This window comes from Amblyomma maculatum, chromosome 8 (assembly GCF_055883805.1).
Source record: "Amblyomma maculatum isolate TAMU_Amacu chromosome 8, ASM5588380v1, whole genome shotgun sequence".
Lineage (NCBI taxonomy): Eukaryota > Metazoa > Arthropoda > Arachnida > Ixodida > Ixodidae > Amblyomma > Amblyomma maculatum.
Window position 1 is genome coordinate 81943021 of NC_139351.1, and position 27419 is coordinate 81970439.

General features: G+C 43.3%; 1 protein-coding gene across 1 annotated transcript; it reads left to right on the plus strand.

Moving 5' to 3' along the window:
* Nucleotides 1-6720: 6720 nt before the first annotated feature.
* On the plus strand, nt 6721-25021 carry LOC146181628 (uncharacterized). Its single transcript, XM_084576627.1, has 4 exons — nt 6721-6852; nt 11234-11306; nt 19329-19520; nt 23060-25021. Exons 2-4 carry the CDS (start codon nt 11270-11272, stop codon nt 23509-23511), a joined length of 681 nt encoding a protein of 226 aa, XP_084432753.1. The 5' UTR covers nt 6721-6852; nt 11234-11269; the 3' UTR covers nt 23512-25021.
* The last annotated feature ends 2398 nt before the right edge of the window (nt 25022-27419 follow it).

Here is a 27419-nt window from a genome sequence, read left to right on the forward strand (position 1 = left end):
TGCTTTTACCTGCCTGAAAAATTGGAGGCGTGCCCAGTCTCGGGCATGGTAAGATGTACCTTGAGATTGGGAATGGTAAAATTTTTTTTGCAGCACTGTCATTTTTAAAGGAGAATCTGGACTGAACAGGCACTTTGGCTTCCATAGTTACTGCACCATTACTCTAAAGGCGATCATTTAAAAGCACGAGAAAGCATGCCTTATTGCCTAGAATGGCTGCAGGCAGCAGTCCTTCTATTACCTAAAGCACCTCTGTTCCCTTTCATGATGCTTTTACCTATGCACCCAGTATGCTCGTTCCTTGTGATTGGCTGGAAGTAACTGATCTTTTCATTATGTAGGTACATAAAATTAATTACTCTTTCAAGCTCTAAAGCTATTTGTTGCTTTGGGCATTTATCTTGCACCTTGAACCCTTTCATTCCATTTTCAGACTTTGATTCACAGCTGGGACATTTTGCTAGGTGAAATTTGGAAGCATTGACTTGCAAAATTGTTTTTTTTTTTTTTTTTTCATCTGCTGTCCTTAAAGTGCAAACTTCTCTTTGGAAATGTATCCTTCATTAGGGGCAAGGACAGTGATATGTACATTGAATGGCTTCTATGTGTGTTTAGCTTTCTTTTGAAAACATTTTAAAAAAGTAGCTTTCTGAAGTTTTTGTTGAGCTTCATCGCTAAGCATAACTTACTGCCACTAATTAGTGCTTAAGTCTGCTTCAACTTGAATCTGTGATTTAGCCAGTAATTGTGCATATTTATTTATATATTTGTGTGTATTGAAGCTAATTATTTACCGAGTTCTTACAGGTACTCGATTTTTGTTACTCCTGGCCTTCATAAACTCAACCTCGCATCACCAGGGTGTGAAATGTGATCCAGAGCATAAAAACGCAGACAATTTTTTATTTGGTGACATAGTACTTGAATATTAAGCACATTTGGGGTAACTGTCCTAGAAATATTTAGTGGCTGTGCAGGAATCCTAAACTAGAAATTTATTTAGTAATAACCTTTGTGGCAAAACAGCATGAAAACTATCTGGTCATTATGTAATGCTACAGGTGAAGTATTGACTTCTGCCCTGGGTTTGTAGCATGTGCCATACTTGCAGATTTTTTTATCCTAAGCCAAAAATTATCTAGACTTGTTCAATTGATTTGTGCTGCTATCATTTTTTTCCTACATGAATTTCGCAATGTTAAATATCCATGCCTTTTTCAGGAACAATAAGATCCTTGTAGTTCAGAACTTTTATGTGATATTTTCAATGAGATATTAAAGCCTAAACCTGCATCCACAGTTCAAAAAGAATATTTTGCTTCAGCCAGCTAATGTTTTTAATAACCTTTTGAATTTAACATTCTTGAAGCAGAATTGTGGCTTTGGCTAATTCGATTAATATTCTTGTAAGTATTGTACAAAGAGATAAGTCCGGTTCTATGTCGTCCTTGTCTGTTTTGCACTGTTTGCAAAAATGAAAAAAAGTCCGCATCAAACTGATTTCCACAGCTTTTGATATGGATTTTAACGTACATTATCATTTCTGCCCAATGTCAAATGAAATGTTGCAATGTTCTCTCCTCTTATTGAAAGCATTTTCGGTTTCAAATGCAGATCCAGTTGCTACAGCCTTCACCACCCTTCCTGGTCAAGGTTCACCAGATCAGAAGCCTTCAACGAACCAATGCACCAGCTCTACCAGTTCTCATCAGGGCAAACGCGCACGCAAGAAGCTGCACAAATGTAACCAATGCAGCAAGAGCTTTATCTTCAAAAGCTTGTTGGATAAGCACTTCCGTATCCACACGGTCGAGCGTCCATTCCATTGTGACTCTTGCAATAGCAGGTTTAAGCTAAAAAGCGACCTAAAACGACACATCATAACTCACACGGGAGAGCGCCCTTTCCGTTGTGAACATTGCAGCTGTAAATTTGCACGAAAATCAATCCTGATTGCCCACATGAGGACTCACACAGGCGAGCGTCCACACTGTTGCGATCACTGCGGAAAAAGCTTTGCACAAAAGGCTGACCTTGTCAGACACGTCCGTACCCACACTGGTGACAAGCCTTATCGGTGCCAGCTGTGCCCAATGGCCTTTGTCGCTAATACTTCTCTCGTGCGACACGTGAAATGCCACAGGCGGGAAAAGCCATATCATTGTGAATTGTGCTCAAAGTCATTCGCAAGATTGCATACTTTAAGAGGCCACAAAAGGAAAAAACATTAGGGCCAGAGCAGTTTTCAGTGAAGTCCACCAGGAAAATGGTTTGCTAGCTTTCGTGGCTTTACGAGCAAGCAACATGCTAACTACTTGTAACAAGTGTGAGTACTTAACCTACGTGAAATGTGTTCAATTTGCAGGATTTTTTTGCAGCCGGAGTATTTGTAGTGAAAAAGTTCTCTCATGCAAATATTTCTTGCCTATTTTGGAGCTTTTGGGAGTAACCTGTTGCTTTAAATGTAGTACTAGCAAAAAAAAAAAACAAAACAAATTGTAGTGTTCACTTGTCCGCATTACCAAAGAACTGCCAGTGTGCTGGAAGGTAATTTCATATTTTTTGTGCTGTTACGATGTTATAAGCAAGTTATTGAATGGATACCTCATACATCAGATGCTGTCTAGATAAGGTTTTTTAGTCTTGCGACAGCTGCAATGAATTATACTTTTATTGCTGTGGGTTTTAAAAGATTGTGTCTTTTCAGCCTTCTTGCTAATGCATTCACTTCAATGCAATGTCGAATATCTTTAGTGCATTCTTGTTTTCTTTTCATTTTCTGCTGTCTTGTCAAATTGTTAGTTGATTTGAGCACATTGCATTTTTTTTAGTATATTTTAACAATCTGGTTTTTGTGATTGTTTCATCGCTTTTGTTATACATCACCAATACCATGTCTTGTCTCCATTAGTCTTTGGTCTTGTCACCTGTGTCTTGAAACCAAAGACAGCTGCATCTGAAAATTAGATTTTTTGCCATTTGTGTTATGAGTACTTGGTGTTGCATCCCACAATAAATCTATTCTTTGCGGTGGAATTCTTTTGCTAATGTCAAAAAGATGAATGAGAATTTTTTTTATTTAATAAAGGAAATTTAGCACATTGTTGTAATCGTCAACAGCGTAGACATGCTGTTGCTTTTTCTATATATAATGAAAGAAAAGGAAACTTCTGATTAAACTAATTGAAATGATACCAATTTTTCTATTTTCATATCTCACTGGCTTGGTCACAGTTAGCAGTAACAAAGAGTTTACGCACTTCCACTCCATATGCTTCTTCACCTTTGTGGTCACTTTTTCATTGGCCACATTGTTTAAAATGAATGCTTTACTTTGGCTGATCTCCGTTGGAATGGGCACTGATCTGTCTCATTTTGCCTTGAGATGCAAAACCTGTGGAACTGTGACAACAGGCGTATTTTTCGAACTTTGTGGCCCCTTGCAGAATCATTGGTCTTAACAACCTGTGAATGAAAGGCATTATAAACATAGCAGTTGCATTCATGACTCGCTGACAGCTTCACGTGTTAGTCGAGCATAGAAATCCTTTGGTAGAATACCACTTCTCTGTCATGTCACAGACGGATGAGACATTTGTAGTAGTTTTGCTGACAGATTGGACATGAATGTAGCCAGAGTTGTACATCAACATGCATGGTGATGTGAAGTAATCGCAGCATTATAAGATGCACTGCAAGGTTTTAGAATGATTGTTCACAAAGTGTGATAATTCTTTGTGTGAGCTGGACGGCAGGTATCTCAGCTCATGCGACCGTTGGTAGTGGCAGGTACTCCACAACTTTGGCCATGCATGGGCCCCACCAAAGTGATGCAGTGGTTTGTGTCAGTGACTGCTGTAGCCAGGGATGCAGGATCGAATCCCAGCCGCCCGTAAGCGACTCAGGCTACAAAGATGCTGTAGTGGAGGGCTCCGGAAATTTTGGCCACCTGTGCTGCTTTTCAGTGGAGATGAAAAGCTAGGTGCCTGTATGCTGTGCGATGTGAGAAAATCCCAGGTGGCCGAAATTTTCGGACCCCTCTACTACAGCATCTTTTAGCCTGAGCCGTTTGGGAACGTTAAAGCCTTTGCTGTAATCGAAACCTTGCCGGGACATGGCTTGTTAGAAACTGCCAAAATAAGGGTAGTTTAGAATGAGTTGTGATCAGAAATATTTGTTTCTCTTCTCCTGACAAACAGTCGTTGTGCTCTTAGGGGCAGCTTGTCTGTACATTAATCAATAAGCATTCTTTCCAGAACCTACATTAGAGGAAGTGCTAATGCATGTTTCTATGCACATTGAAAAAATCATGGAAGAAATATACTAAATCAGGTGAAATACATGAGTACCAGTTTTTTTCAACTTGTTATTGATTTTTGCTGGATCATTTAGGCTTTAATTGCTGTTTCTTCACAGAACTGAATTTCTGCACTAAGCTACTGCAGTGAAGTGGCCATTTTAGTATACACCAAGGTAGAACAAAAAACTGACGCATTTTGTGAATAGTTCCTCTACAAGTGGGACACAGGAATCTAATTTTCAATGCTGCTGATTTGCAATATTTGATCTGGTGCGTCAAGTGAACAAAAACGTGCAATTAGAAATTTGATGACTAGCCAATAAAATGAGTTGGAATAGAGCCTTGTCATTTAATTGAGAAGCCATTCCAGGTTAAATTCTCAGTCATTCATAATAAAATGCACTACCTAGTTCAATTTCGAGCGCCATATTTGAGGTCAGCTTTTCATTTAACAGTGGAGCTATCCATTTTCAGCCTCCGGAGGAACTGGTTTGGTTGGGCTGTTAAGGTGGGCACTCGTCAACTCGTTTCTTTGATATGAGAGAGGCCCATTGTCCAATATGGCAGCACCCTTCACCTCTTTTTATTAATCTTTGCATGTCAAATGTCTACATTTAACATCAGAGGACAACAGCTGCTAAAGAATGGTATGAAAGTGCAAACGAGCTCCACAGCACACACGTTTAGAGCTGTGCATGAATTAAAATAACCTGGCATATGTCGATTTTGTCACGGGATACACCTCGACCTCATTGCTCTTACATTTCAAGACAGAATGCCCTAATTGACGGTGCAAGCAATGCATGCACTGGAAGAAATAACGTAGTCACTAACATTCAAACAATTTCAATATTGGTGGCGCTGGACGGCCACAACAATGGGCAGTTTCTGTATTTTTAGGTTATAACATAATTTACGTAGACATTTCATATGTTTGTTTTGAAATAAATGTATAAGTAAGCTGTCAAAGTGCAGCAGAGACATAACGGCGCACATCAATGGAGTGAATCAGGCCAAAATATGATAAGGAGCAAGAATAACTTCCAATCTGCTAGCGGCAAGCTTAAAATTTTTGTTTATCAATATCTACTTAAGCTTTGCGGCAGAAAAGTGTGATCAGATGACAACCTGCAGCTCGCGAAGCAGTGTGTGTGCGTCACGGGGAGTCGGGTAACTTCGCAGCAACAGATGTTTATAACAACAGCAAAGCTTGGCTACCACCGGGCCTAATGTGTTACGAGCATGTTCGGCCTTTGCCGAGAAGCATAACGGCTCTGCGGACGCCAACAAGGCTGACAGACACTGGTACACCGCTTTAAACCGCGCACACAGCAGCTGCACTAAGGCTGCACTGCGGGCCGTACCATAAATTGTGGAGAAATTGGCACGTGTGCGCAGTTGAACACGGTGTACCTGTGTCTGGTGGTGGTGGTGGTGGTTAGAACATTTATAAATAACAATTAAATGATTACAGAGGTGTTTGGGTTAGAGACGTATCGGTCTCCCCCTCACAATACTAGGTGGAGCCCCTATTCCGGGGCCCCATTGGCAAGCAACGCCGCCCGCGTCCGTTGAACCAAGGCCTTTTGAGCCTTGCAGGTCTTGACAGCCGAGCAGGACCGCCTCCCAGTCTTCTCTAGTTGGATTGGGGTTGGGGGGAATGGATGGGTTTGACTGGCACGCCCAGACCATGTGAAAGGTGTCAGCTACCTTCCCATAGTACTGGCACGCACCATCAAAGGACGGGTTGAAATGTTTAAGCACCGCCGGGCACAGTACTGTATTGGTAAAAATTTTGATGAGGAGGCGCTCGTCAGCGCGATCTAGTCCCTTACAAGGGGCCGGGTAGCGCCTGTGCTCCTCCTTGTAGTAATCGGTGATGTCTTTGAATGTAAGGGCCAGATTGTCTGATTGGGAGTAGGCTTCCAAGGACAAGGAGATAGCCCGGGGAGGGAGTGCGCGGGCGGCCTGATCGGCCTGTTCGTTTCCCCTGAGTCCCTGGTGACCGGGTGCCCAAATGAGATTATGCGGAGTTGGGTCTATGTATCGGCAGCTAGATTGCAATATACGCCGGGCAAGCGGGGGAGCCCATCCCAGCCTATAATTCCGACAGGCCCCTCGCGAGTCGGTGATGATGTGTTTCTCTGCCAAGCTTTCTCGGCGATCGGCAGCAGCAGTCTTTTGCTCCCTTTTTGCCCTTCGCATAAATAAACTGCCAATTGAATAGCGCGCAGTTCACCGTTGGCGTTTTAGGGAAAACGAAACCAACCTACGAATCAATTAAATTTGCGTTTCTTCGCATTTTTGTAGAAAAGTCTACAAGCTGGCTGGCAGTTCCAATGAGGTAAAGCATAGTTTTGTCATAGTTTTTTTCATACCGTTCGTATAAATCGGGCAAAAAATTTGCGCATCGACATAGAACAAAAAGCTGCATTGCAGTAAGCATTAGCAATGGCGGAATTATAACCTCCTTGAAAAAAGTCTTTGAAAGTGGGCTGTACGTAAAGTGAACTTTACTTCCTCTGCGGACGCCGATTTCGAGTTGCAAGTGGGTGAGTTTATGCCAAGCTAGCTGAGGCGTTTACCATGCAATATCCCCGACATTAATGTTTCACATTTGCGCGTTCAATGCATGGTGGTTCAGCGCAAGTAAAGACGCAGAATGTCACTCGTTCTGTTTTGCCCACGACCGGCTTGTGGTTTTGCCAGCGCGCGCTCTGTAAAAGAGCACAGTCGGCTGAATTTTTATAGATGTTATGCGAGCATCGTCTGTCCGGCGCCGAGGCGAAGTAGCGCGGAAGTCTGGAAGCGAGCATGCAGCGTCGCGCTGTTCGAAGCAACCCCATGTATACATAGTTCCGGGAGCGTTTGTTTAATATCCTAGTTACTTAATACGTGTTCTTTTTTTTTTTTTTTTTAATTTGGGCGAGGCAAGCGCGCTGCACTCTATACACGAACCTAGGCCCCGGTTTTGTTAGCGGGTGCAGTCTCGAGATTGTTTCAACTCAGATAGACGCCGATATCTATGGTTGTTTACAGTTAGCTATGATCGTAACATATCCTAGCAAAAATTCGAATAGAAATTTGTATTTGACCAATGCATTATATTTATTGGTATTATGGGAATGTTACTGGGTTTGTACTGGTTTTATTTGACATTGTATAGGGCCAATATAATAATGAATTGGTCCTATAGACCAGCAGATATTGGTTCAATAAAAATAAGCATATTTGGACATTGTTAAAGTACCCCAATAAGCATTGGTGTTATGGACCCAATTCAAGTAAGCATATTGGTTGCAGTGTCAAGTGGACGAATAACCATTGGCATGCTGGACCCTATACAAATATGGCCATTTGGTAACATTATCATCAGCTTGACTATATAGACCCACTGTAAGGCAAAGGCCTCTCTCATAGTCCTGTCTAGCTGCATCCACTTGATCCCTGCGAACTTTAACTCAATCATGTAACTTTCTGCCGGCCTCTATATGCTTTCCAATTCTCTTGGAATCAAATTTGTTACCCTAAGTGACCATTGTTATCACCCTCTCTTTGCACTACATGTCCTATCTATCCCATTTTTCCACTCGAATGTCTTAGCACGAGTTATTTCTCTGATCCATGGTACTATTGGCATATCTAACGTATAGTTTAGGTAGCCTGCAAAAATGAAGAGTACAGCTATTCATATATGTCATGTATCTTGCCTAACAGTGACAACCAGATCGCATCAGCATCAGTCCAAGTACTATGTGTCGCATATAGCTATCTGCAAGGCACTACACTGATGTGAGAATACATGTACAAGTATTGTTCATCTTGCAATCTATATGACTTGTACACTTGCTGAGCTTGCTTCAAAATCATGCTTCCATTTTCCAGAACTGGTAGGTTTTATAGCATTGCACTGACGTTGCCACCAGTCCAATACTAATAAGAGGTATACAGAGGAAGGAATTGAATTCTTGTTACAAGACACGCAGGATTGGAAATTCATAACAAACTCTTTATTTAGTTTTTCTCATGGATATTCGGCAAGTTTCCAACATAGCAAGTGGCACCAACAACCATGTAGAAACAAATCTTTTCAACATTAACAGGAAGAACTGCAACTTTTCGAGAGGCTTCCACACAAGCATATATGTGGGGAAGGTTCTCGTAGGGTTCACAGAGAAGCTGTGCACATAACAGCACACATGTGCCGTCAGGTAGTCCATAGATTTTCTGCAATCTATAATACTGCCCCTGTGTGCATTTGAAAGTAGTATTACACATTTTCTTTGTTCGCATGTAATAAATTGTGTGCAGGTACTGGCCGTTCACCTTTATGCACTTTACCACACTGGGTACATGGGCAAGCTTTTCGAAAAAGGCCTCTTCGTCCTGCCCTAGGGAGTCAATTCCAGTGCCAAGGTCTTATACTGCTGTTGGCACTTTTTGGCCTCAAAACGTTGTCATACAAAGTCCTAACAGAGCTTGCCAATTCTAGGCTGTTTGCAAGCTTTTCAACCATAAGCTTCATTGCAAATCTCTCCACAGCTTGGATCAGAACAGAATTGTAGTTGGAGTGACGTGGTAGTGCACATCATGCGTTAAAGTGCCTGTAAGGCGTGTGGATTCACTTGTTGCGATTCGTGTTAGCTGCTATGTGTGAACTTAACCCATGCTCAGATTAAAGATCAGAATTGTAGTTGGAGGGACGCGGCATACCATTTGCATCCCTTATAAGTTCGAGGAGCATTCCATTAGCAAACTCAAAAACAAAAGTAGGATGTGACCAAAGAGGGCCTAGCTGCAGTACACTTTTGGGAAGGTGCAGGAGCTGGTGCACGTTAAACGTCATGCATGCATCTCCATGCAAACTCCCCATCTGGATGACAAAAGTGGAAACGTGGTTCATTGCTGAAGACGTCAGAGTTTGTGACAGTGTCCTTCAAGAGGAGAAAAACCCCTGTTACAAGGGAACACAGATGCTCATGATATAATGTAGCAAGTTGCCATTAAGACATGGTGCAGCATAAAAAAGTATCCACCAGCGTCATTCGCTGGCTTTCCACATGGCTCTTTTATTGATTGCTCTAGACAGCCTCGTTACATACAGAGGTGGCTTAATGCTAAGCAGCCGTTCATTAATTTGCCGCAGCACAGCAGGCTCACCAATGTATGCCAAAGAGCTGGTTGCACTAAAACACAGCGTGCCCAAGAAACCAGCTGCGATAATTATAATGATCGCAGCTGGTTTCTTGAGCACGCCGCGTTGTGTATCGGCAATGTTGGCCATGTGGCCACAGCTTCTTGGGGCTCGATACGCAGCAGTCGATTATGGGCTGGAGTGGCTTTACACAACTGCCGAGCAGACGACACTCACTCCAGCACCGGCAATTTTGGGCGTGCCCTTGCCCTCATACGAGTATGTTTTCTCCTTTGTTTTGTGTTTAGGTGCAGCACCGCCGAGGAGTCTAGACTCGAGCGATGCCTTTAAAAAAGTGGCCGATTGTACTCTCGGTACTCGGCATGGCGGGGTCAGACCCGCTTGTGCTTTTACTAGCCAGAGCACAATTTTGCAACTGTCTAACCACTGATACAAATCAGTTTGCTGTCGACAAAGCTGCCCTGGTATCTGGTGATGCAGTTTGCAAGGCTGTGTTTTTAGAAGCCATTCATCCTAGGGACTCTTTAACAACTGACACTACAACATTCAGTCGGTGCGTAGTAGCAACCATACTGAGCTCATGTAGCACATCAAACAGGGGCACAGGTTCTCCCAATTGTGCTTGTCACAGTTATCTGCGGCACCAGTGATCATGTCTTCCTCGGCAAGCCCCCCATGGTCTCAGCGTCATCATCCGTACACACTGTCGCCTGCTGCTCTCCCGTCACAAATATCGCCAGGAAATTTGGACAACTGGTTCCACAAATCATCAAGAGCAGCGAACAATTTGTCAAGTTTACTCAGCGCAGAATTTTCATGATCTGTGGGAAAGCAGAGACCATAATGCTGAAAGCAGTTCTGTATAGTCTTATTTTTAACATCATTCCACGACCCACACAATGCTGCATGCCTACAAGGTCAATTTTTAGGTCTCTTCCGGTCGTCAGGTTCTGAAGGAGCCCTCAGCTAGAAGTTTATTGTAACCAGCTTTCATCACAAGCAGCAGTGGGCAAAGCAGTTGTCTTGGATGAGGCAGACATTGCAATCTTATCCTACCAGCTCATCATTTGTGTGGCTTGCATGTGTAGCATGCCCTTTTTTATGACTGAGAGGGACCTGCCGGGGTGGCACAGTGGTTACGGCGCTCGACTACTGTTTCCAAGGACATGGGATCGAATCCCGGCCTCGGCGGCCGCTTTTCGATGGAGGCGAAAAGCAAGGTGCCCATGTGCTGTGCGAGGTCAGGACACGTTAAAGAACCCCAGGTGGTCGAAATTTCCGGAGTCCTCCACTACGGCGTCTCTCATAGCCTGAGTCGCTTTGGGAAGTTAAACCCCACAAAACAAACCAACCATATCCAGGAGTGATAAGTTACTACATAAATAAAATGACTACGAACTTTTATTTGCAGGGTAAGACTAAATCTCAGTGAGTACTACAGCCTACTTGCCACTTACTGAGAGAAGCAGATGAAAAGTGGTGGGCTTCCGTTGGTGCCAGTGCAGGCGAATGAGACATTAAAAATGTTGTTGTGATCCAAATTATACGGAGCATGCTTCTGCAATAAAAATAAAGCTCTTCTCATGTGAGCTAGAAAACATTTGCTGGTGATTGACCTTTTTTACAAGTAAGTGACATTTCCTTGTGCACCGCATGAGGGAAGAGGAGCCATAACATGCTTTTGCTATTACCCTGATCACAGGTGTTTATTATGTTTTGGTGTTTTGCCGGTACCCTATTGAAAAAGTGCTCTCATTTCGGCCACTTGTTCTTTTCAGGCTTGTATTGGTTCTGGGAAGGCTACCACCAGCAGCATGCTTGATTTGTGTGCCAAGGTGATTCCACATGCAGGTTAGTCTAAGGTAGCCACACCACAGCCCTGCCTTTCGTCCTGATGATCAAGGCCTTAGTCGTGTTAGCTAACATTCACAGACTTTTCAATACTGCGTTTTTGAGAGGTGGAGTTGAAGAATGCGCAGGATTGTAGAGATCAAAGCATTGGCCGGATGCCTTGCATCGCAGTTTCTTGTTCCTGCTTTGATCAGGGCCATTGTCACTATGTTCCAAGTCTGTTCGGTCAGATGTAGAAATGTGTTGAATCATTGGTATCAGTGCCATCGCACAGAGAGTTAAAAGTCTTTCTGCCACTTTCTCTCAGATTTGACAATTGAGATTGAATGCAAGTTGTGATGTGAACAAATGCTTTTCTGTGCTTGCAAATTGTGTGACACTGGAAGCTATCGCTCTGTTTCCTTTCATGCATTCAAGGGAGGAAAAGTTGTGATAGGCCCCTCCCTGGTTTAAACATGGTGGCACCAAAGGGGTGTGTCACTTTTGCTTGTGAGAAGTGCTCCCCCCCCCCCCCCCCCCATTTTTTTTCCTAATTAAAGCCCCTATCGGCATACCGCATGTTTTCCCCGTCGGACCAGAAACACGTAATCTGATGACATAGGACTGGAGTGGCATATTCCTTGCTTCAGCTGCACAGCTACCTACTTACTGCATCACCATGCTTGTTTCCAACAATATTTTAGTGGCCTCCAATGCATTCAACTGCATGGACAGCCGTAGAGTGTGTGGTAGTTGTGGGGTTGCTTTTCACTCTGATAAGTCTCCTCCAAAATCACCCATCACTGTGCATTTAAAAACAATGGTGACAAAAAATTTCTGCAGCTCTTCCTATTACTAGTACAATAGCTGACTTGTATTTTGGACTCGGCGGCACTGGGGAAATAGTCAAAATAATTGAACGGTCAAAAAAAAAAAAATCCATTTATTGTTATAAATTTTATCTACCTTAAAGATTGTTGATGGGTGCACACCCATCACGAACATCAACATTGCATATGGGGAGGCTATGCAAACAGCAACTGGTATATGATGAGCATGCAGTATCGATGGGAGACGGAATTGATGGAACCACGTGCATGAAACAAAGGAAACGGCTCAGCAGCACTGAAGTGACGAGAGAAAAATAGGAGAAGGAAGTACTACTCATTTGCCAGAAAGCATCCGAAATGGCACACAGATGGTTTAGCGGTGCGGAACATAGGCCATTCGTCATAACTTGCTGTCACGTGCACACCAGAGGTGTGCCAGTGATTCTGCTACATTAAACTGTGGTTTTAAGTAGGGTTCTTTTAACAGTGTCTTGTCGTGCTGGGTATAGCTGGACGCTGCCACCCAAGCGGCCTTTTTGAATGATTGGTTCAAGGCCGATAATGGCCGAACCGAGGCCATTTTGCCATAGAGTTGCATGGCTACTGGCTGAAACTGCTGGCAATTCAAATTATCCAAATCGCAAAATTAACGATAATTGAATTATCAAGCCTTACGGTAAATTTTGTAAAAGCTTGTTATTTCGAACTTAGGGGGGACTGGTAAATCATTCCAGTTAAGTGGAGTTTGAAGTAACGAGCGGGTACTAAAAAAAGCGGCCATCGCGTCTGGCCACACAGGCTGAAGCTAAAACAGCCATATCTGGGATCATTATCGTGGACTATGCTCTACTACACATTTACGGTGAGCGATTGGCAGTAATAAAATGGTGGAGTCCTAATACTGAGAGAAATAAAAAAAAACAATCAGTTTATGCGCCTGGAACTAATACCAAAATGTACCAGCATGAGCATCAAGCTTAAAGGGACAGTCTACTGACTTTTTTCAACATTGTTTTTCTTGCTTCGTTGGAAAGCTCCATTCCCAAATTAATGAATACCTTGCTGTGGAGCTGATTACATATTAATACCAGTGCAACACAGCAAAAGTTACACTACTAAGACACAAGGACACACAAGCATGGAACTTCCAACTGACATATATTGGGTGAAATGCTACTTATACTGATTTCCCGACAACATTAAGAAAATTTCTTAGCTTGCCACTTCGTCAAAAGCACAACTTTGCATTCGTCAAAGCGATCAAAAACACACTAACACAATTTTTATGTCGATCGGCTATCTCAGCAGCCTACACAGTCTCCCCCACTGTTTGATCCAAATGCCTGTTGATTACCGAACAGCTGGCAAGGTCTGGGGCACACTGCTTTTCCTTCCCGGAAGCTTTATCTATGATCATGCATTCACAACGAGGCAGCGCCAGATTGCCTGTGCCTGTTTCTCGAAGGTCCTGTATTGATGTTCTTTCAGACGCTCATGCAGGCATCTACACGCCTGTACGATGTAAGCCTTGCTGCATGCAAGGGGAATGAAATACACCACACCCTCCTGCACCAAAACCCGTTTCGGCATATTGAGAAAAGGGTTTGGTTTGGTTTGGTTTGTGGGGTTTAACGTCCCAAAGTGACTCAGGCTATGAGAGACGCCGTAGTGGAGGACTCCGGAAATTTCGACCACCTGGGGTTCTTTAACATGCATTGACATCGCACGTACAGCACACTGGCGCCTTGCTTTTCGCCTCCATCGAAAAGTGGCCGCTGAGGCTGGGATTCGATCCCGCGTCCTTGGGAACAGTAGTCGAGCGCCGTAACCACTGCGCTACCCTGGCGGAGCTGTTGAGAAGAGGTTAAGGTTTAGTCACTTGTTTATTTACTTGTTACTTCGCCACAGTTGTTTAATCCTTTAGGTGCCCGATAGCCAAGATACCCTGATTTTATGCTGGCAGTGGTGGCTGTGTTTCAAATAAAACTTAAAGGTTGGGATGTTCTATACTGCGCATTGTCAGTGCACTTGTTAAAGAGTCCCATGGTAATTGAAATGATCCAGAGTCCACTACAGCATCCCTCATACCTTCAGTAACCATAGCACGACTTCAACCATTGAAAGAGCATTCATTAAAAATTATGTCATTCTACATTCGGCTAACATGCTTTATATAGAGCCTTTGCAGGCTGTAATAATACTGGTTAAAAATTTTGAGAAACTACACAAAGTGAACTATTATTTGTGTATGCAGCCCTTGGTGTATTGAACCCTTGGAACCTCCGAGTTTCTCTGCGGTGATTCTGTGCATTTATCGATCACAGTTCAAAAAGCCATCCGGGCGGACACATCTCGGGACTTTATGGGTTTGAAAAAACAAGTCATAAAATGTTACTGCGATCTGAGCCTCTTTGTCAGCCAGTTCTTTATTTATGTGTTGATTGCAGAAAGTAACACACATTACTGGGAGAACTGGCTCTGGCTAGGCTTCACTTCGAGCTTTGTGGGCCAGGCTAGGCTTAGTAGAGCAATGATTTAGCAGCCAGTTTTCTGCCTTTGGGCCTCAGGTTCAGGCCAGGTTCGAGCTTTCTGGTGGGTTATGATTTATCATTCTTTGCTTGGGGTTTTACTAACATTGCGCTTATGATCAGCTTTGTGTGCTTCATATCGTCCAAGAATTAGTATCATTAATCTATTTGTTCTACTTGCAGTGTTGTTCCAAATCTCAGATATCAGAGCTGCCTCTGTTTTGTGAGTGCATCGAGCTTTGAAGTTCTGGAGATTACATCCCTAAAGCTATATAGGTGCATGTCGTGGCATGATTGCAAGTCCTGTTTTGCCAGTAACATCTCATCTCTCAGTGATCGTTCCAAAGTGCAATATAGCAACACATGGATTTTTCAGACTGGCATTTTTGTCTTTGCTCGCAGCCAGTAAATTATGATGGAAACTTACTTTCACAACCAATTGAATCACCTTTATAGCTCTATCGAAAGTGGACACGTTTGCATTAGCGTGCTTTCACCTGTCAGGAGTCGGCCATTTGTTTTTGAGTTTGCGTTCAACCATGCGCATTTTCTGGAAAGAAGGGTTGATTTGTGCCGTTCAGCATTAAAGAAGTCTGAAGTTTCTTCTTTCTCAGTGGAGAAACAAAAGCTTGAAACAGGTTCATTAGGGTCAAGTTTCATTGAAATAACTGAATTCCAGTCTTGCTGAGTCACTTCTCAAACTTGATGATTTTGATAAAAATTGGAAGAGAAATGGTTTATGGGAGCATGTTTTCTACTTGGGCCAAATACAATCTGGTTGTGGAAAGCCAACGTTAAAAGAAGCAAAAACAAGTGAACACTTAACCACGCCAGCCAAACCATACTTACAATGTGAAATGCATGCATGCCTAGGTAGCTGAGCTGACCATCGTATCAAGCTTGCACAATGAAAGGGAAAATGCCTCATGACCACACATACAAATGCTTGGTTCTCTGGGGACGCTTATGTTGAATTCCCATGGCAGATTGCGAGCGCTTGGTCGGATCAAACACGGCATAGGTCCCTTCTTTCATATTTGTCATTGGAATGGTTTCGCTCCCGCAGGAGCATGCTCCCTAGTAGACGTAAGCCAATCAGCGTGCACACTAGTTCTCGTGGTTCCGCCCTCTGCAATGGCCGTCATCGCCTTCGCTCTGTTGCGATCACATTTTCGCAGCTGTCAGCAAAACAAGCATATTTAATGGCGTGAATCTTTACGTTTCTGATAAAGCATAATCAAATAATTGCAAACTACTGGCATAACCTTGCGCTTAAACGAATACACAAACGACGACATCCTTATGCCAGTATGAACCACCAACTAGCCCAATTTAAAGCTTTGTTATAATATAAATAATGTAAATAATGCTTAGAAACAGTGTTCTTGCATCGGTTGGGATAGAGACCATTTACGATATCCGAATGCAAAAAAAAAAAAAAAAAAAGAAAAGAAAGAAAATGCTTGGCATGTTGACATTGTCATGGCGGGCTGCAGAATTTCTTCGTCTTGCTGCCGCCGAAGTGTGCAGGAACAACGTTGAGAATCATGCATACAGCTCACGTGACGTGCTTTGTAGGGTTAACATAAAAGACGACCATGAAGTTATTCCGTCTTGTGTTGTAGCAGCTTCTTTTGCGACCGGTAGCCACTGCTCGTGCATACAGCGTCATTGCAACGGCTGCCCACTGTGATAGGCCTGAGGTCGGTGCTTGCCAGTGGCGTCCGCTCCTTGTTCGATTTCGATGCACCCTGCCGCGCAAGATTTTTCAGCACGAGGATTTCGCAGTGAAAGTTGACTCCTTGGAGGTTGGCAAGCAGGCGCAGCTTTCATGTCATCCACAGCTGCTCAGACCAACGTGCAAGCGACGAGGAAGCGAGAATGCGCTGGTCATGGCAGGGAGCAGAAGCGGAAACATGAGCCGCGGCATACGCGCTTCCGGCCAAATCTGCCGATTTCGGCGGAGCAAGTATCGTTGTTCCGCGGAGCGATTTGGGATCCACACCTGATCCCAATCTGCCATTAGAACAGACAGCTGTCGCTCCCATTCTGCCATTGGAATGCAACTGCCCCAAATGGAGCAGAAAAATTTGATCCGGATCTATCATTGGAATTCAACATTATATGCCACAGTGGCGCAAGGGAGTAGAAAAGACAGAGATTTCTCAGCTTTCGTTTATTAGCTGCATAGGCCAAATGTGCTCTGAATACTGTCCATCAGTTGGCGAGGTTGGTCGCAAAAAATGCATACTGAATGGCATTTTTATTTCCCTACACAGCGCCGTGTCTAGTGCATTTAGAGGCGACATGCCATCGCTGAAAGTGGCACTAAATTTGCCTCTCTGACACCCATATAACTACCACTTCTACTGAACCAAGCACGCATTGTTGATAACACAATCAAGAAACGTCACTGTCATTCAGGCAAGTGTGACAGAAGAAATATATCAGGCCTGTGAATGCAGTAAAACACAAATGCATGCAAAACCGTGTCACAAAATCACAACAAAAAGGTTTATGTAGTTGCATGCCTTGTGTTTGTTCATTGTATGGTTCTTTTCCACAGCGTTGTCCGATTCTATGCTGTTTTCTCCAAAATCGGAGCACTGTAACACTTTAAACTATGTCGCTCATCCATTGAAGACGGCACGTTTTCTTCACCAGTAGACCCACCCTAAATATCAAAAGTGAGTCAACAAAGTGAACTGAACCGAGCTACAGTCTGCAGGTCCACAATAGTTGAGCGCTGCCTCTAAGTCGACCTATCGGTGAATCAGTGGGGTTGAATGTGTGGCCGTTAGAGTTCTCGAGCATCCGGTCTTGAGGGGCATCCCCGTTGTGAAAGCATTAGATCGGAGATCTTGAGAAAAGCCACTGTGGACCCCGGGAAAAACACACAAGTGTGTACATACTGCTGAAAGGAAACAACTTGAATCAGCTGCTTTCACTTCGATTGAGCAACAATGTTCGAGGATTGGCAGACCTGAATCACCGCTTGTGAAGGTGTTCTCGATGTCTCTCCAAATGGTGTAATGGTGTTCTTGCTGTTCTCGGTGGTTTTATGTTTTGCTTTTCTTTTGGAAGGGAGTGAAAAGTTCCGATTGACAGAATGGAATTTTGGCGTGAAGATTACACTATGCATGTACACATGCGGGATGTTAAGAGGTATGTTAGACAAGACAGTTTAGGCAGACGGAGGATGCTGATGGAGGTCTTCCAAGACTCCAGCCTGTTGTGTATTGGAAAGCCAAGGCACCTTGCTCTGCCATATTTCACTAGCTTCTGGTAAATGAACCCTTAGTGGATTGTTTTTTTACAGCTTTTCTTGTGGTCATCAGGTGGGCCGCACCTGATGACCAGGTGCGAATAACGTTAAGGGGGGATGCGGGACTAAAGGGTCAACTTTTGAACTGCTGCACAGGTTTTGGTAAAATGTTCATGAGTGGCTTATCTTCCTCCTATATAATATATTCTAAGAAAAAACGTAGCTGTCATGAGGAGTAATTAAATGTCTATCATTTCAAAACTAACGAAGATGTACTATTATTGCATACTTAGATAATTTCCAGGTAATTATTTGTGCAGAATAAGGCCAATTGGCAGTTCTTTGACATTTTTATAAAAATTTCAGCACTTCAAAAATTAGCGTCGTTTTTTAATTGTCATTTATATGTGACATATTTGACACTCTTTTTTTCTTAAAAAACAATTAGGAATTCAAAAAGTACCTTATCTTGTTCCGAACAAAATTTTAGCCCCGAAGCCACCTTGAAAGTTGCCTTTGGCGAAAGAGCTTGGAAATGGTAGTTTTCCTAATGGTTGTGCTCTTGCAAAAAAAAAAGTGCGGACTGAGAAGAATGAGTTCACAGATTTCAGAACATGCTTTTCAAATTTATGGCCTAAATTAATCAAAGTGGCCTGATGCTTGCATTGGGTTGTCCTTTTCAGCACGACACTGCTCTGTGGCGATTGCTTTGAGTTGCCTCCTTTTTTTTTAACCTTTAGAACTGTCCAGCGCCCTTATCTGTGCTCATGAAATGCATTCCTGGATTGCTTCGTGGGCGTGCCTTTCCGTCTAGGCTCCATATTCCATCTCCAGCTTATTGAGCACTTTGGATAGCATAGCTCTTAGCGGTTCGAAAACACCGTTCAAAGGTTATATGTTGTGTTAGTCAACCCAAGCGTCTATTTCGGTTTACCAGCCAATCCTCTGTTTCTAGGCCAAAAATTTGCCTTTCCTTTTAGTTGTTCTTTTTAGCTGTCTGTTGTGCTCGATAGCAGGTCCATTTTGGTTACAGAGTGTGAAAAACAAGCATTCTAACTTACTCCGATATACTCCGCGTTCAGTTTCTTGCCCGTTATGCGGCTGCGCCCTAAAATCAGTGTTCATAGGTGTTTTCGGGGGTGAGCAGATCCCATCTTGCAAAAAAAATTTTTTTTTTTTTAAATTTTTCTATTGCGTAGATGACAACCACAATGCCAAACAACAAAAATTTAAAACTCCCTTTTTGTTATGAAAATTGTGATGTATGTGAAATCCTTACTTTCCTTTTTTTCCGAGTTTCAGTTCCTTTACATCATCCTTTTCCTCGGGGCAGAGTAGGAAGCCAGTATTTTCTCCTAGTTAACCTCCTGACCCTTCTGTACCTATCCCATGACGATGTGGAATTTTTTTTTCTATGCAGAAAGGGAGGATGTAGCCTTGCAGTGCAACATGCTTGCACCTATGGTCACCAAGTTTACAATGTGTTTCCGCAAGCCACTGTCGAAGCTGTCACAATGCACATTGAAGATGGTAGCCCATAGCACACAGACTTCGGGGTCCAGGCGTGTAAAGGCAACTGTCCAGCAGATGCGGAGTCCGACTGAAACCGAAGGTGTGTACATTTCTGTGCTTTCTCTTTTCATTGTAGGCACGGGATGGTAAAATGAGATACTGCGTATGAACAGAGAAAAGTCACAAAATTTTTGTGGCATGTTTAGTCGCACCCAGCCTTTGTGTGGACGTTATAAAGCACTGCTCAGGATAGAAGCCAAAATGAAAGTAAATGTATAAGAAATGGCCTAGAAAACGATCGTTGTAAGTTGCCTGTTGCTCGAACTCGATGAAAAGAGTTTTATTTCGAAAGCATTTCTTAGCCTATGAGTGCATTATCAGTGATGCTCAAGAAAAAAAAAATTGTGTCCATACCAGGAATTGAACCACCATCTTTTCCGTGTCCCAACTGAGCGTGCTAAACACTACTGTATGCCGACTTCTTGTGAACATGTCCATAATTGTTGTCTTGCATAAGGATGCTGAGGGTAATGAGGAAAATAGACAAATAAAAACATTTAAAAGAAATTAATAATAATAATGAAACAAAATTAAACGACGCATCTAGTGTTGCAACAACAGCAATAACACTCACGCTTTTGCATTTCTCCAGTGCCTGTTCTGTAATGCTCTCAAATTCTTTTGCGATTATGTTGATGGCACGAGTGCAGTAGCAGGCACCACTGTCTCTGCTGCCAGTCGCTCGGTGAAAGCTCAAATCAGCAATGCTTGAGGTGAGGAGAATTGGGGGAATCTGAGGCGAGCTGCCTGCATGCCTATCCGCCGTGGCTGTCACAAACTCTACTTAACACTGCTGGTGCTCTACCTTGTCTCTGCAACTGCTTGTCTTTTGTTGGTGCCTTAATCGTGCAAGAAATCGAGTGGTGGCTGTGGGGGTACCTTGCTCTTCCCGTGCCTTCTTTGCTACTTCATGCTGTCTTGCGCTTCTTTTGCACACGAACTATCAGGTGACGCTTGATGTAATGAGCAGGGGTGCAACAGCTGCGCCAATTGCGTCGTTTTGATGCACCTGCATAATTCTGCGCCATAAGCGTGAAATTTGTTCAAGTTACTTCACGCTACGCCGAAATGCCCCGATAGCCGGAAAAATCTGCAGTCGCATTAGAAGTTTGCCATACTCGGGACAACTTTCTGTGGCTTTAAGATGACCAGTCACGGTGTTCCAGATCCTGCAGCATGCGTCACTGGCCTTTTAGTTTTGCTTTGAGATGGCGTCACATCGTTCTAACGCCTACTCGTATATCGGATTTTGAGGATTCTTCACCTCATGGGTCACAGTCTGTGCTGAGAAGCATCCCCATAACGCAAAGGGGCCGTTTGTTACGATGCAACACTGCTACCACGTCGCGCTGTGAAAAGAACCGTGGTGGTACCTGTGATTGTGAATACTCTGGACAGTGTGTACAAAACAAAGCACTTTCATGTCAAAAGCCCGACCCAGACGCGATGGGCTACTATCGAAAAAGAAGCCTGCGCCATCATTTGGGCACTGGAAAAGCTTGACACTTGGCTATTCGGTGCACAAATCAGGGTTATTACAGATCACAATCTCTTGAAAGTTCTTACCCTGACCACGCTGCTAAGCGTGAAGCTAACCAGGTGGGCTCTAGCTCTCCAGAAATATAATATTGTAGTGGAGCACAAAAAGGGGTTTCTAAATGCAAATGCCGACACTATGTCGTGTCTGGTCGCCAACGACGGGAGCGGGTAAGGTCAGTCGTCCATTTTCGCAACCTGGGTTTGGGGGAGGTATGGCGTTGTTGATCGCTGTGTCAGCGGGGGGCTGAGGGGTACTTGTCTGCATGTGAAGTGGTGGCAACGCGTCGAGCTCTTGTACTTTGTTGTGTGCAGCAAGCTTGAAGACTGTGCAGCACAGTTTGATGGGTAGGTGTTGGGCTCGACTGATCAGGAATTTGGACAGTTGGCGCCAAACCAACTGAATTATGGGAATAGCAAACTGTTGCTGCAGGACAAAGTGTGTGTGCGTGTTTACTCGCTGGCATCCCATTCGGAGAAATGTTTCGGTAGTGCGCACGTGGTCCCGGCGACGGCTCGTTTCTTTGCAGTCCAGACGCCGCCTGTGCACCTCCACTTGCGGTCCGGAAGCGGCTGGCACCTCTTTTGTGGCTGTGCAACCGCCGCCACTCGCTGCGATCTGGAGACACTGCTCGCGGACCGCTGCCTTGGAAAACTGCGGCTATGTCAAAAGAAGTGGGGCGACAGAACCGGGGAGCCGGAGGCCCATAAATCGACAGTCGGCGGAGACGCGGCCGTTTGGACAATCAAGTTCACGGGCTGACAGCGGACGGGCATAGATCATCTTTGTTGGCTTCAGAAGAATTTCTGGTCCAAGGAGTAATGTTACATCAATCGACCAGCGTCGTGGTGGGAGGACCGGCGAAAGTGTGAAGGCCATGCCTTACCGTGGGCGGATTTTCGTCATCAACGAATGTAATTGGTTGATTAGGAAACAACAAAATTTTCCCTCGCAATTCAGAAGCCTTAAAATAGACCTCGTGAAATTCTTCAAGCATTTTGATCCTCAATCTTGATCCTGACTCGTAAATATGTAAATAAATTGTGTCGATCTTGTCTAACTTCGGTGAACCGGCTGCATCTTATTCTGCACTTCGTTGAGGAACCAAGAAACCTCGGAAACCATCAAGAAGAATGAACCATAAACATTATAACTGCTATATATAGTAATAATTGGTTTGCAGGAAAGGAAAGGTGCAGTATCTGCCACTTTTTCCTCTAAGTGTGAGTTTGGATGGTACACCATCGCTCCTGTCGCTTGGCTTCCTTGGTGCGCATTTGTTGCAGTGCTCATTCAAGTGGGGGATTGGTAGCATGGCATCGCTTCTCTCATATGGCGTTAGGCGACACACATGCCGCCACCTCTTTATGACGTCATGTGCTAGGATACGCCATGACATCACTGGCAGCATTTTTTTCATCATACCGCCACCCTGTCCAGTAATATCACGCATTGCTGAGGCGTTATGTCACTGACGGCATCCCCATGGCAACAACGTAGGTGTGACATCAGTGCTAGTGCAGCCCTTTCTGACATTTTTTTGGCAAATTCTCATTGTTTTTATTAATTCATAATAATCACTTTTTAATCTGTTCCAACCCTTTATTTGTCTTGTTTATATTTCTTTTGCCACAATTTCGGCAACTTCCGCTCTGATGTGATGTCACTACCGTTGCGCATGTCCCTGCGTTATATCAACATCTGTGCTATTTCGATGTTTTACTCTTTTGCCTGTAAATAATTAATCATTCCACATCAACCAAATTTGGTATTCAGCAAGGTATTTTCACCCTCCATCTCACACAATCATTCTTTTTCTCTTAACTATTCACTGAAGCACACAAATACCGACAAGTTTTGTGTCCACACAAGTGTGAACAATAGTCACATAATGCTTTTGCTTTAATACATTTTACTTTAACCTAGCTGCAACTACTCATGATGAGATTGTCTTTTGCATGTATTATCTTTTTGCCCAAGACCAAGTGAAATGTGCAATTCTGGTTCTCTCCCATTGAAAGTATTCTGCCTTTCAAATGCAGGCCCAGTTACTTCAGCCTACAAGTATGAATGCGTCCACTGCAAAAAGTGCTTCACAGTGAAAAGCCACCTAGTTAGGCACCTCCTTATCCACACAGGCGAGCGCCCATTCCATTGTGACCGCTGCAACAGAAGATTCGCACAGAAGAGCAACTTGATGGTCCACATGAGTGCTCACACCGGTGAACGTCCCTACTGTTGTGACTACTGTGACCGTGCCTACATAGGAAAGTGTAGACTGGCAGTGCACATTCGTACCCACACAGGAGAAAAGCCATATCAATGCCAGATGTGCCCCATGGCCTTTCCAGCGAAATGTAGTCTCACCAGACATGTGCGTTCCCACAAGGGTGAAAAGCCATTTCAATGTGACGTGTGCCCAAAGGCATTTGCAAACAGGCGTAATTTTCAACATCACAAAGAGACAAACCATAAGAAGTGCACCCTTCCATGAGATCAGCTGCAAAGTGTTTTGCTAGTGTTCCTGTTTTTACAATCAGCTAACATGCCAAGTACCTACAGACGATTTTGGTTTCAATGCTTGGGCACTGCTATCTTCATTTGGCAGTGACGTCTCATGTGAGTGAAACAGGGAAAATTCGCAGTGTTTCTTTTTGATGCCATCTTGAGCTGTGCATATGCCGTTGGTGTGGCAGTGTACAACGGGTACTGCATGATGCTCATAAAACCTGTTTGGCACAGTGGTGCTTTATTTGAGCACACCGGCAAACCATACCATTTGTTTGTATGGCAAAAGTGGTTGGGAACAGTTGTAGTGTCCACGGTGACTGCAAAGAATTGCACTCCATTTCCACAGCCCAAGCTTTGCGTAGTTAACTATTAAGATCTTTGTTCCATCTGTCATTATGCACATATTTTCAGTTATATTTTATAACTATTTATAGACACAAACGCACAGCAAAAGAAGCACGCGACTATCTACCGATTATGGAATTTAGATCTACTGCAAAGAGATGCTTTTCATTCGTGGCTACACTGATTACCGTGCAGTGCGGCACATTTTATGTTGTGTATTTTCTCTCGACAGTTCCTGTTGTTTCAATATTGCACTGCTCTAATATCCCACTAAATGGATTTTAAGCACATTCACATAATGCCTGGCCCATTGCCGTGGCTAAGTAGTTAGCGTGCTTAACTAGCAGAAAAACCCATGTGCAATACCAGCCCCCGCAACCGCACTTCAGTGCATTGGAAACACAGAAAGTGCCTGTAATACCTTGTTACAGGGCAGCTGCATTGCTGCTTGTTGTTGCAAACTGAGGTGGGCGGCCTTGGTCTTTAAAGTTAACCAAGAAAATGTAGGTGTCTTTGGTGCGCCAGTAACCAAGTGTGAAAACAGTACGATCGAGCAGGGCCGCGTCAGAATGTTTTTCACTCTAAATATTGTTTTCAGAATACATCAAACAAGCAGTCGAGGTCGTGTCGCCTTTACCGCAATTTTTAATATTTTTTGTTTAAGTTACCTGAGGAAATGCACTTTTGTCGCACAATGAGGTCCACTGCGCTAGCATTTTATAACTGTGCATATGTAGGAAAAGGAACCTGGTATGCGAGATAAATTTCATCTAAACAGACTACGCAGTATGATTGCCGTTTGCACAATACACTCATGCAGAACCCCAGGTGGTCGAAATTTCTGGAGTCCTCCACTACGGCGTCTCTCATAGCCTGAGTCGCTTTGGGATGTTAAACCCCACAAACCAAACCAAACCAGCATAGCTTCAAGTTGTGCATGCCGCTGGAAGTGAGGATAAACCCAATATCGTGAATGCAGTTTACGTTTTGATTGTGCTGGATGAAGTGGCAGTTTTTTAAATTTTTAGGCCACATACAAGTACAGCTTTGTTTAATTTCGTGCCTGATATGGGTTATGCTACATATATGTTTCATTTGTTTCTTAAAAAATGTTAGATGGGTTCTTTTTTGTGTTTTTTTTTTTCATGGCAAGAGCTCGCTCTTGAAGCATTTGCTCCTGAATGTCAACATCAATTCTCTGAAACTTGATACTGTGACAGTTTTTATGACATCATGACACATTATGACATGCATTATAGGAGTACCAGTGTACTAAACATTTATAATTGTTATTTATAATTGTTAGAACTGTACAAGTCATTTCTTATCATTTCTCTTTCAGGATAGGCTGAATAAATTGGTCATTGGCAGCCTGTTTTCTTGGTGCATTATTCATAATGTTAAGTCTTTCTAGACATTTTGCATTGATTTTTTGCCAAGGTGAATGAATTTATTTTTCCCGGATTTAGACATCCTGCCCCTAAGCCACTCAAGCATGTTCAAACAACTTGATCAAGTGGGGTTTTATATCTATATCTGATGACTTTTCTCATAATGTATCTAACATATGCTAATGAGTAATGTGTGGTATAACAGATGCACAAATAAAAGATTACTCATTAAGCGAGTGGAAACGTGAATGGATGGTAATGAGGATTCGCAAGGGGAGCTGGCAAACGGGAGCCATTAACACTGTCAAGTCACCCTTAAAGGTGCAGCTTGTGACCTCAAATTTTTTTTCTTTCACTCGAACCTGTCTCCATAGAAGCAACACGGTTGGCACAGATTAAATGAGTAACAATACTGCGGGGAATAATTTCCAGCTTTGCCGCGTTCATCAAGATTTGTCTTTATACACGCACAGAGTCGTGCATGATCATGAGGTCATGCACAGTCTGCTGCTGCTAGACAGTCTGATGCTAGCTTTGAGCTTATTTCATTCTGCGTAGCGTCATATTGCCAGCCTGTAGAGGGTAGCGTCACAGTCACTGGTCATCAAGTGTCGGTGCTGACTTTGTGATGGTCTCAACTGAGCAAGAAAGTGGCGCCAGCTCAATTAGAATGAGCATCTCATAAGTCACTTGAAGAGGACACATTCTGGATTCAGGGACCTCCATACTTATATAAGCCTGCATGAAAGCGAGCTTTTTATGGATCTTTGCGTCGTTCCACATTTTTGCCTTTGAGGTTCCTTCTTGAAGATGCATCTCATGCTCGGATACATGCTTACAGCCCTTGGTAGCAAGGCTGTCCTTAAAAATGCATGTACCTTAGAAGTCAGATATCTGTCCGTACTTGCAGCGTGTAGCGAGGTGGTATGAAAAAAAAAAAATTACCTGTGGCATTTGTTCTGTTATCATTTATGCAGCCAGGTGCAAAATGGCACATTTCACTCTTATCTTAAGTTGTCAAGTGCATTGCAAACGCCATCCGTGCAAAAAAGCGGCTTGAAAATCTGGCTAGCCTGTCGTTTGTGTCTGTTCTTTATATGAGGTGCATCGCCTTATGCCTTGAGCAGAACAAGGTGTTTTCAGATGTGCATGTGGGTGCTATTTTATGATTAACTGCGAGGTAGCAAACCACTTCAGTTAATAAAATCAGCAACGAAGTGAATCTGACGAAACCGAACCTTGGCTAATGGCAGCTTTTGAAGCTGTCTTACATTCGTCTCAGTTGGAACATGCACACCTTGCATGTACCTTCAGGCCCACAAAGGAGACCTCTTTGTGAACTTTGTGGTTAAGAGATCACAGTAAATCGTATTTTATCTTTTGAGTTAGTGGGAGTTAGTGGACTTGAGTTACGAGAAATGAACTTCACTTTATTTTGTACCAAACAAGTTCTTTTCAGTTCCCACTTATAGGAGCAACTGCAACCATAAACTTACGATTTAGGTTCCTGGCAGAAGCAAATGTTATAAAGAAGTTGACAGTTTAAATAGCTTCCTTAAAATCTTTTCAACCCTGTGTTCAGTGCATGGAAGCCACTTACTTGCTGTGCACCATACAGCCCCACGTGCACTTTCTCTTGTAACAAGTTTCCATGATGCTGTGGCTAATTTTGCTGTTTTGTATTGCAAACCTCAACCAGTGTAGAACTTATGAGGAATACAAATTTCTGGCTGAAGAATGTTTTAAATTTGCTGTAAACGTATTCAGCTGATATAAATAAGTGCAGATTTACATTCATCCAGCTGTGCCCGGAGGGCTAGCCAGGAAGAACTAAAATGACAAGAAATATTAAATGCAAGTTGGGCAGTTGTTTTTTAGCATGGAAAACCATCTGGTTTGAAACTTTGGAGTCATATTGCAAATCACATTAGTACTATTAGTTTTCTTTGTGTTGTTGATTTTCTTCTTTGTGCGATGTCAGTGCACGTTAAAGAACCCCAGGTGGTCGAAATTTCCGGAGTCCTCCACTACGGCGTCTCTCATAGCCTGAGTTGCTTTGGGACGTTAAACCCAACAAACCAACCAACCAACTAAACAAAAGGAATGAGTCGTCACATGTAATCTGTGCATAGTGATTGATACAGGAAACACATTA